The sequence below is a fragment of the Physeter macrocephalus genome, chromosome 8 (assembly GCF_002837175.3).
Source record: "Physeter macrocephalus isolate SW-GA chromosome 8, ASM283717v5, whole genome shotgun sequence".
NCBI classification, from domain to species: domain Eukaryota; kingdom Metazoa; phylum Chordata; class Mammalia; order Artiodactyla; family Physeteridae; genus Physeter; species Physeter macrocephalus.
Window position 1 is genome coordinate 46,430,493 of NC_041221.1, and position 11,613 is coordinate 46,442,105.

At 40.9% G+C, this 11,613-nt stretch overlaps 1 protein-coding gene across 2 annotated transcripts in view; it reads left to right on the forward strand.

Moving 5' to 3' along the window:
- SLC1A3 (solute carrier family 1 member 3) overlaps positions 1 to 10,487 on the forward strand; it is a 74,699-nt gene extending 64,212 nt beyond the window's left edge. For both annotated transcript variants that reach the window (XM_007103216.2, XM_007103217.3), the window contains 5 exons: positions 1,504 to 1,796; positions 4,294 to 4,527; positions 5,079 to 5,273; positions 7,985 to 8,119; positions 9,946 to 10,487. In XM_007103216.2, coding sequence (XP_007103278.1) covers positions 1,504 to 1,796; positions 4,294 to 4,527; positions 5,079 to 5,273; positions 7,985 to 8,119; positions 9,946 to 10,150 — 1,062 coding nt within the window. In that variant the 3' untranslated portion in view covers positions 10,151 to 10,487. The remainder of the gene's footprint in view (positions 1 to 1,503; positions 1,797 to 4,293; positions 4,528 to 5,078; positions 5,274 to 7,984; positions 8,120 to 9,945) is intronic.
- The last annotated feature ends 1,126 nt before the right edge of the window (positions 10,488 to 11,613 follow it).

Genomic DNA, 11,613 nt, shown 5'->3' on the forward strand with positions numbered 1-11,613 from the left:
CGCCCCGCAGCGGGAGAGGCAGCAGCAGGGGGAGGCCCCCGTACCGCAAAAAAAAAAAAAAAAAAAAAAAAAAAAGCTGATTTCTAGCAACGCTGGGAAAAGTGCTGACTCATGAAGATTTATTGTATTTGGTTTGAGATTGCATTTACAGGATTTTGAAAGGGAAGCAAATGTATCATCCCAGATCTATTTGTCTTAGATCAGAATGCAAATGAGGTTGCAATTTCTGTGTAGGCTGCAAACTGTGTCTAAGGGGAAAGAGTTGGAGGCGTAGGAAAGGCTAATTGGGATTCAAAATTCACCCTAGACAATCCATAAAATGCATAAGCACCCCAGTAGAATAGAGATTTGAGAGCTGACTGACAAAAAGGTGTCAGTTTCTTTGTTAAAATTACGAGCAGTGCCACTGATTGTTTAGGGAATATGTCTACAGTATTGACAGCTGGCCATGTCCTTGTTTGGGAATAGTGCTTTCCCACTGGACACAAAAGTCTCCCATTTACTCTTGGTAGAGAAGTGGCCCAGCACTTCATATACAGCTGTGCTTTCTTCACCCAGACTCTAGATCCAGTCAACATCCGTAGATTATTACTCTCTGGTGCTTTACTCCCATCGATGTGAAGGCCAGAAATTCTGCTCTCGTTAAAATCATAGAGAGATGGGCTTAATTGTTTCAAATGGCCACAGTAATGCACTCAGCATTTTCTGTCTGGGGCATCTATGCAGAAGCTATGGGGAAAAGACCATCTCTTGAATAAGAGAAGACTCTGCTATAGACTTGAGAACTGGTTTGTCATCCTCAACTATTATTCACGCAACTATTCTTAAGAACTAATACTATCAGGAATACTTTGAAGAATATTGTTTTGGGGATTTTAATTGTTTAATATTCACCGAAGTCTCCAACTAAGTCTAGTCCCTGAAGGGCTTTGTTTTTGAGCGCCACTAGCCAACATGAGTGTAGTGCTTTAAAATTTACCAGATGTTCTCATATATTCTGTTTAATTTGATCATTACAACGACACTGTGAGGTAGAACCAGCACAGTTATCCCTGTTTCACAGCTGTGGAATATGAACAAGGGGATGTTAAGTGATTTGTCCATGATCCCCTAACAGGAACCCATAGAGGGTAAAGGGATTATTGTGAATATTTGAATTTATAGTCATTTTATTAGGGTTTCAGAAAAAAACAGAAGCACATGTGTCTGTTTACTCCATCTTCAACCTCTTTCCTATTATGGTTTGTTGTGTATTTGAGTGTGTATGTGTGTGTGTTTGTCTGTGCTGAGGAAGTAGTAGAGGTTTGTCACAGATTAGATAGATGATAAGTAAATAGACAGAAGATAGATAGATAGACAGACAGACAGGGTAGATAGATACTTTGTATAACGCTTTTCTCTGAATTTGGGGTAATGTATCTCATTATAGAAAATCTGAGCAAAAAGTACAAAAGAAGAAAACAAATATTACCTTTAATCCCTGTTGTGTCTTTTCTTTTTAAGTTTAAAACCAACTATGAGAAGAGAAGCTTTAAAGTGCCCATCCAGTCCAATGAAACACTTGTGGGTGCCGTGATAAATAATGTGTCAGAGGCCATGGAGACTCTTACGAGGATCACAGAGGAGTTAGTCCCAGTGCCAGGGTCTGTGAATGGGGTCAATGCCCTGGGACTAGTTGTCTTCTCCATGTGCTTTGGATTTGTGATTGGAAACATGAAGGAGCAGGGCCAGGCCCTGAGAGAGTTCTTTGATTCTCTTAACGAAGCCATCATGAGATTGGTAGCAGTGATAATGTGGTATGTATTTCCATTTGCTATGTATGCTATCTAGAAGATGCTTATTGCCATCAACTTGTGTTCTGTACTGAGGAAGATGCCACCAGGCAGGATGGCCAATTGCAATGATCTCATTCGGGTAAGCACAAGAAAATCAGTAACTTTCTGGGCTGGTAGTGGCCTTGAACATATCTGCAAGCCTGTCTGCATACGTTTGCTTCCTTGTTTTTGAAAGGTGTCAACTCCCTTACTCCAGCACTGATGGGATCCCATTCCTCATTCCTCCATTTAATAACTAATTAGTTATTCATTCTCCTATTGATTGTCTCCTATTTATTGATTGTCTCCTATATACCAAGCATTTAATGCCAGGTACTATGGATATAGCAATGAAGAAGACAGACAAGGATGTCCTGGATCTTACATTCTCTTTTTAAAAAATCTTTTCCGTTACAGTTTATGACAAGATATTGAATATAGTTCCCTGCGCTATACAGTAGGACCTTGTGTGGATCTTACATTCTTAAACAAACAAACAAATCATCCATGTGCTTTAGGCACAAGTGCTTTGGAAAAAAAAATAATAAAATAAAACATGAGGTTTTCTTTCACGTAATATGATGTGATGTGATAAAAAGTGACTGGGGCAGAGGCTTAAAATTTGCCTTGGATGGGACAGAAAGGCCTCTGAGGAGGTGGGTGATCGACAGAAGCTAGCCATACAAAGTACTGAGAGAAGAGCATTCCCAGGAGAGGGAAAAGCCCCTAGACCATCGGAAAAACCGAGCTCTCCTCTCCTCCATTTCAGTCCTAAGAAAGAAGTGTAAATGGCCACTCTGCGTCAAGCCTGAAGGACTCATGGGAAGCATTATAGAAGCCCAAGCCACAATTTATAACACAACTTGCTTCAAAGAAAGTTGAGAGCAGGAGACAAAGGAAAAGACTAAATCCACAGAGGAACATTGACCTTGGAAAGTAAACTCTCCCCAGCAGGGAGAGAACCCTGTGATTGGTTTAAGCCTCCTGTGAGGGTTGCTTTCCCTTTTGCCTTTGTTTTAAATCCAGACTCCCTCTTGGCACCTGAGGCAGGAAGACATCCATTTCTAAGAAAAGCCCTCACCATCATGATTAAAAATATCCTTTGTCTTTATTGCCCCCAAAGCCCAGAGAAATCCATTTTTCAGGAGTTTGTTCAGGATGGATATGAGCTTGGGGGCACAAAGATGATCAGAGTGTCGTCTCCCCAGGAGTCCCCATTGAAATGCTGGGGGCCCTCCTTGGAAATCTTGGCAGAGCTGAAAGTGGACATTTATCTTCATATTATTAAAATGCCTCCACCTTTCACCTCTTTTATGAAAGAAGCCTATTCAAGGCTGCTGAATGAACCTCACATGTAGCTTTTCTAGCTGTACGTTTGCCTGCACATTCAACATTGAGTTATTACATTTCTGAAAACAGGTACTCTTATAATTTCCTGGCCTGTGTTTTTAAAGGACTTTTAAAAGAACCATTGTATTTTTCAGTATGAAATAAGTCCTCCACAGTTCCCAGCGGACCCTTCTCCTGAAGGGTGATCAGTTTCTCTGTTTTGGGTCATGTGAGTTGGGTTGTAGTTTACAGCACACATCGGACTAAGAGAGGGGGGCCTTGATTCAATGTGTACAAGACATTTCATGTCTCCGTTGTTCGTTCTTTCGAGTCTACAGGCGAAAGATCACAAATGGCAGTAGCAGCCTGTGGGTAATAATTACTTAACTAGAACACCTATAACCTGATTGTGGTAGTACAAACATGCATGTTATTAACTCTGATAGCTCTGAATTTATTTTATGATTGCCTTCTACTTACGGCAAATGATGCTAGTTTTTCATTTGCATTGTAACATACAATTTCCTCTTAGAGTACATTTATTTAAATAAAAAAAGATTAATACTAAGTAATATTGTAAATAGTGTGCAATATGGGAAAAACTAATAAAAGTTGTCCTTGATTAAGAGAGCTGTCTGCAAATCTAAAACACTGAAATGCCATCGTGCGCATCTTGCTTTAGCTTGGGAGTCAGGCTCCGATGTGGGAAATGCTCCCAGAAGTCTGGATATTGGTTCAATGGATTCTGACTGTTCAGAGTACTTAGCAGGGGAGCAGGAGACAGCAGGATGGGATGGGGGGTGTGTGTGGCATCTGAGGACCCCCAAAGTGACCCAGGTGTGGTGAAATGACAGTTATTTAGGAAAAAAAAGAGGTGAGCAACAAAATCTCTGAACATGCCTTTTGTTTGCCTGGTTTGGGAGAAAAAAAGATTTGTGACCTAGAGAAATTCTGAGTGAGAGGAAAGCCTAATTATGCACTAGTTATATTTAAATTTATATTTTAAAAAAGAAAAGAAAGAAGTTCACAGTTTCTGCAAGTCCTCATAGTATTCTGCGCAGAGAAGTTTGGAAGTCAACTCTGACTAATTTCTGTGGAATAGCTTGTTGGAAATCAGACTTCCAACTGTGCGTGTGTTGCTTCTACATAGGTACGCCCCTCTGGGCATCCTCTTCCTGATTGCAGGGAAAATTGTTGAGATGGAAGACATGGGCGTCATCGGTGGGCAGCTAGCCATGTACACAGTGACAGTCATCGTGGGCTTACTCATCCATGCGGTCATAGTGCTGCCGCTCCTCTACTTCTTGGTAACACGGAAAAACCCCTGGGTTTTCATCGGCGGGTTGCTGCAAGCGCTCATCACGGCTCTGGGAACCTCCTCCAGGTACGCATATATCCGTGGCTTATTTCTATCAGAAAATGTATCTCAAACTTTACTTTGAACCAGAACCTTCAGATTGAGGGGCCGGGGTGTGTTTTTCCAGGTTTTAAATGTCCAGACATAGGAATTGGCTTTTTGACGCCAATGCTAGTCAGACCTAGTTGGGATTCAAAGACTAGCTGGCTACATACCCTTTCAGGGGACAAGATGGAAATCAGCTATCCTTTCCTGCCCGTCCTCATCTTCCTCGTCCAGTCGCCATTTGCCTAAGGGAGAGATGGCCGCGCGTTGGCACAGGCTGTTGTTGCGGGGTGGGGAGTAATCACAAGTGATGCCTCGCAGAGGAACCCAGAAGCAGGGGAGCTGCCAAATGACCCAGTGAGGGGACCCACTGTCCCTAGCCCTGCTGCCCTATTTATACTAGTGCTGACTTAGTTCCCTTTCACTTAGGATATGGGAAAGGAAGGAACTCTCTGTCCAAAATACCTAAAAGGAAAGGCACAGTCTGAACTGTCAGGATGGTCAGCTGACATGTCCTGTTTTACTGTGCTCAGCTCTGCCACCCTACCCATCACCTTCAAGTGCCTGGAAGAGAACAATGGCGTGGACAAACGTGTCACCAGATTCGTGCTCCCAGTAGGGGCCACCATTAACATGGATGGGACTGCCCTCTATGAGGCTTTGGCTGCCATTTTCATTGCTCAAGTTAACAACTTCGACCTGAACTTTGGACAGATTATTACAATCAGGTACAAGGAACATTCTATACGACCTTTTCTTAAGAACGACTTTAAATGATGAGCCGGTGATCAGGGCTTGAGTGAAGAAACTGGGAGGGGGGACTCTTCATAGGAATAGTGTTATTTTTGATATTTAGAGATTTTAATTTTTTTTAACTACAGATGTGCATATTTATTAATAATGAATTTCTAATAATACAGAAATATATAAAGTAAAAAGTGAAACTTGTCTGCCACCATGACTCCTCATCTTTCTATAGGTGACCAGGGTTACTGTTTAGTGTACAAAGACATTTTCCAATGCACAGACATACACACTTTTTTTTTTTAAATTGATGGAATCATACCATACATACTGCTTGCCACTTGATTAATTTACTCATCCGTATACCATCTATAAACATATCCAGCTCTTTTTAAAATCTGTAGAATACATAGTATGGATATTTCTCTTTTTAAAAAATGTTAAACTTCAATAAAAGGCATTGAAATTTTAGCTTTTATTATTCACTAGCTTTTATTGAAAAAATTAGAAAATAAAAATACATTTGAAAAACTGGGTTAACATTTTCTCTTGGGTTAATTTTTAGGCAGTATATATGGCAGAGAACACTGACAAATAGGCTGAGAATTTTCCTTTTGTGGACTATTTTTTAACTATTATTTGAGCTGTCTAGTGAAAGGTAATTTTCCCTCTCTTCCCTTCCGCTAATCTCTTAGTTTCCTTCTCCAGAGGCAACCACTGTTGCTTGCTAGTTTCTTTTGTAGCCTTCTGGAGACAGTCCGGTCATATCCATGTGTACATGTGAACATCGTCCCTTCTTTTTGCTTAATGAAAGTCATTGCGCACAACAGACCAATGAGTGTAATGGAGACAAAATCTCACAATCCAGATCAGACCCTGCTCTTTAGTGTGTGTGTGTGTTTTAATTATTATTAACAATTTAATTTGGAAATCAAAATAAATCAGTTTTTCACATTTTTATTATACATTTTCTTACACATAGGAAAGTTGAAAGAATATTACAACACACATCTTCTACCTAGAACCAACAATTGTTAACATTTTGCCATTTTTGCTTCTTTCCCACCTCCCCCCCGCCTTCATGACACGTCATTGTACATAGCTCAGCATGCATCACCTAAGAATAAAGATAGTTTTCTACATAACCACAATAGTAAGATTCTTAAAGATACTTCTGGAATATCCAGCCTATATTCAAATTTCCCCAGTTGTTTCAAAATATCTTGTATAGCTTTTTCCCCAGACTAAGATCAAATCCAGGTTTATGGCTTGTATTTGGTTTTTATGTCACTTTAGTCTTTTTAAATCTCTATCAGCTCCCTCACATTTGTGTGTGTATGTCTATATATGTTTATTTAGAAATAATTTATGTCAGACTCTGTATACGTATTTTGTACTATTGGGAAATGATAATAGTTGTAGGATGCATTGGGATAAAAAAGATGGGGCTGATCATTGCCAGAGGTGATGGACCTGGAGGTTCTGGGAGCCCCAGGCCCAGTCTAGCTAAACTGGGGCTGGGAGCTCAATATAACCTATTCTTGGGCATACCTTGACATACTGGTTGAAAAGCCCTGCGTTATGAAAACGTTTCAGTTGCGTGTGTCAGAGTTAAAAATAATAATAACAATTACAGTGACTTCAACAAGATAGAACTGTACTTCTCTCTCGTGTGGAGCAGCTCCGCTCCACAAAGCCCTCCAGGCTGGTAGGTGTTCTACAGTGTAAGGGACCAAAACTTGTGGTTCTATCATCCCCGGGGTATCACCCTCATCCAGGTGGTCCAGGATGGCTCAACATCACCTCCAAATTTCAGCCAGTGGGAGGAGGAGGAATGGCACAACCTGCAATTTGCTTGATCACTTTCACCTGTGTCTTATTGGCCAGAGCTTAGTTTAAGCTCCAAGGGAGGCTGGGAAATATAGTTTCATTGTGGGCGGCCATACATCAGCTAAACATTCTAGTACTATACAAAGGGAACAATGCGGGGGAACCATGAAGAGTCTCTTCCACAGACTTATTACTTTATAAATACCACTCTATATTTAGGTAAAACTTTATTATTCAAAAAACATTTTCACATTCTCACATAAGCCTACCAAATAGATGTTTAAAAAACTGAGTCCCAGACAGGTTATGTGCCTTACAAATGAGGTTCACACTGCCTCCATAAAAAATATTGCTAGTGCTACAGAACCTTGTTCGTAAATCATTTTGTTTTTGAATTAATAAATTTGATTTTTTTTCTGACCACAGTAACCATACAAGTTCGGTATCTTTACAATCCCCTGCTTGGATAGGGGAATTATTAGAAACAAATTGTTATTGTAATAGTACAGTATTTTAGACCTTACAAAATACTTCCAGGTACGTGAAAAAGTATATAGGCACAAGTTTCCTCATTTAGAAACAGCTGTAAGAACAGGACCAACTTCCTAAGGGTTGTTGTGAGAAACAAATGAGGTAAGCCATGCTTAACAAATCAGGAGGCACGTAATAGGCGTTTGATAAATATTAGTTAATATGATTATTAGCTCAGTGGGTTTTATACAATCTCACTTACAGTTTTCTAAAGCACATCCTCTTATGTTAACTTGGCAAGTCAGACATCGCCCCTGTGCATGTTTCACAGGGTCTGCTCTCTATCTGGGGAGATTTAAACAAATGTTTTCTGTTTGGGGACTTCCTCTAACAGTATCACAGCCACGGCTGCCAGTATCGGGGCAGCTGGGATTCCTCAGGCGGGCCTGGTCACCATGGTCATCGTGCTGACATCTGTAGGCCTGCCCACCGACGACATCACGCTCATCATCGCAGTGGACTGGTTCCTGTGAGTACGCTCAGACTGCATTCGGCTTGCTGTCGTGGGGCTCTCCTCTGTCATCCTAGGGCACCAGGCAGCCTGGCACCCCTGCCAAAGGGCTCCATGAAGAGGGGAGGCTTGGCCTGTAATTAAATTGCCCTCCCTGCCTGATCCCTGCCGTTATGTGGCCACCAATCCCCGGGCGCCATGCACACTCTGCCTTATCAGCCTGTGGGGCACATCTGGCTGCTATGCTTCTCACTCTATAAAACCATTCGGGGATTGGGAAACCCGTTGTCTACAAAGCCAACATAAATCAGCAAAGCCATTTCTGAATTGCACAACACATCCCCATGGCGGCTGGGACCGAACAGCGGGCCTCCCAGGCTGGCTCAGGCTTTCTTCTTGTGCTTCCCATTCCAATGGCGTAATACAGTGCAGATGTTCCCATCTGACCCCAACAGCAAGTGGGGCAGCTGTGCAGACAGTGGGAAGAGAGCTGGCGTCATTAAGTGGAATTGATTTTTGACTCTGGGGAAGGTTTCAAGAAAAGCACCCTCAGACCCTAACCTCTAGGGCCCACACCTCTGCCCTTTTCCCCTCACCCTTCCAGCTAACATTCTCTGCCTCTTTTCTTTTCCTTCCATTTACAATTGTTCTCCAGGATGCCCAAGGTGACAGCCTAGAAGGACACAGTAGGTGTTGGAGTCTACATAGACTCCATGAGGTAGATCTAATGACCACAAAAAGTTCAGTGTTCTCAAGGCACAATAAGTGGGGGAAAGATAATTAATTGAGAGCATGAGTTCCACGGTCACTTGGATCTGGGTTTGTGTCCTGCCCCTGTGTGACACCGGCCAGGTTACCCAGCCACCCTACTTTCCTTCTCTGCAGAATGAGGACAATAATGTCGTCTACCTCCCGGTGATGCCGTGAGGATTAAATGCATTGATACATGGAAAGCATTCAGCTCACTGTCTGGCCCACAGTCACTACTTGACTCATGTGAAGACTTTTATAGTATAAAGCTGTGGTTCTCAAAGTTTTCAGTCTCACAACCCCTTTACACTTAAAAATTGACGACCCCCAAAGCTTTTATCTGTGTGGGTCATATCTATCAATATTTATCATGTTAGAAAAACGTAGGCATTTTTTAAATGTTAAATTCATTTAAAGGTTACAATAATCCATTCATTACATGTTAACATATATAACATTTTTATGGAAAAATATCATTTTCCAAACCAAAAATTTAGGGAAAAGAATGATACCATTTTACATTTTTGCAAATCTCCTTATTGTCTAGCTTAATACAAGACTAACTGCTTCTGCATTCAATCCGTTGTGTTATCTTTGGTGTTGTGTTGTTTGTTCGAAAAACTCCACTAGACAGACATTCATGAGAAAATGAGAGGGAAAAGGGCAAATAACATCTTAGCATTATTATGAAAATTGTTTTTGCCTCAGGGACCCCCAGGGGTCTCTAGATCACACTACTGAGACCTTCTGGTAAAATGAAAGTGAGTGGTAGGAAAGAGAACCAAAGAAAAATTTTAAATAAAAGGAGAAAGGGGAGGGTCATTCCTACTGTTGGTACTCTAATTAGTAACTGAAAATTAATAATAATATATATCCTTTAAGTTATATAATATGTTATTAATTATAAGGATATATATTAGTAACTACGATTTTGAATGTTATGTGTCTATCATGGAATGATGCAGTGGGTGGCTACACGAAGCAGAATTTCAAGAGATACCCCCAGTGACTTAGCCAGCTGGTTCAAAACATGAGCTGAAATCCCGTAATGTTCACAGGAGCCTCGCTTTTCCTTCCACCCCTCCCTTCCCCAGGGACCGTCTTCGTACCACCACCAACGTGCTGGGAGACTCCCTGGGAGCCGGCATTGTTGAACACTTGTCACGACATGAACTGAAGAACCGGGACGTCGAAATGGGTAACTCAGTGATTGAAGAGAATGAAATGAAGAAACCATATCAGCTGATTGCCCAGGAAAGCGAAATTGAGAAATCCATTGATAGTGAGACCAAGATGTAGACTAACACAAAGAAATGCTTCCTTGAGCACCAGGTGTTTGAAAACCATTATACAATGTTTCCATCTCATTTCAACGCATTCTCTCCAGTCAGCCCTTTACCTCCATTTTCCTCCCTGCCCTGATAGGATTGGGAAATATTCATCCAAAAACAAGGGGGGATTTTGCAGTGGCCAAAATGTATAGTTTTCATCCCATGTTTGAAATTTTTAAGTCATTTCATGTTAGTCTTATCTAATAAGGTACTGAGATCAAAAATAGTCTTGATCAGATCTTACAAGTTTATGTGGCATGCAATCCTGTAAATGTGATAGTTCTTACAAATTAAAGAGTCAAAACAAATACTAGGCTAAAAACATGGTTTTAAATCAACTTTCAGAATTTAAAAATCCTTCAGAATACAATTCAGTTTTAGTATCAAAACAAAACAACTTGATCAGCAGTGGGTTATCGGTTGGACATTACAAGGGTTTTTTTTTTTCCTTTCTCTTATGATTTGTGTCCTTATTTTATTAGTAGCAGGACAATACGAATACACACCCAGCACAGCTGTGAGGAGGCGCAGAAAGTGAAATTTCCATGTGGCCATGGGCAAGTTACGTCTCATCTCTAGGCCTCAGTGTTCCCATCTGTAAAATGAGCGAGTTCCTTAGATGCCTTTATGGTCGATTCTCACCCAAACATCCTGTGGCACCATAAAAGAGCCTGCCCTCCATTTCCCCAAAGAACATCCTGTAGCAAGTATCATTCCATGGAGCATGGGACTTTCAGAATAGACATTTATTGGGAATGAACATTTCTAAGTGGGGGCAGGATGGCTGTGTGGTTTACCAGGTCCTGTGTCCAAAATGTCAGTTACACAAGTCACCTGGCTGGAGGCCATTCCAGGAGTGGAATTGTTCACGAAATTCTGCTTAGTCCTTCCCAACAGGGGAAGTATTCCCTTCTTTCCTACTCTTCACAAACTAAAGGGACTACTCTGGGAAGGATATCTCCCACCACTCCTCAACTGACCATAGACTTTTAGAAAATAAAAACGTAAGACTGGCAACTAGCAAGGGTGCTCATGGTCTTACTATGGAACACTAAAGATCACCAGGAAAGAATGGAGCATGGTTGACATTATAAAGAGAGGATTTTAAAACACCAAGATTATAAGTCATCTTTAAGGAAGGTTTTTTTTAAAAGAAGAGGTTCTTTTTTTTTTTTTTTTAACCTGAAACACTTTTTCTTTTCAGTTCAAAAATCATTCCTTAAGGAAGTCTGCAGATCAAAATATAAGGTCACTTCTTATGTGTTTTAAAGAAGTCAAATGAATGAGCTCTCTCCACTAGAGGTCCATGAACCGGGTGGGTGGTCTCTTATTTGAAAAGGTTTTTGACTATCATCAAAAGTTCTTAGTATGAGAAAAACAAGATATTTCTTTGTGTTGGAAGTCCATTCACCAAATCATTTAAAACCTTCA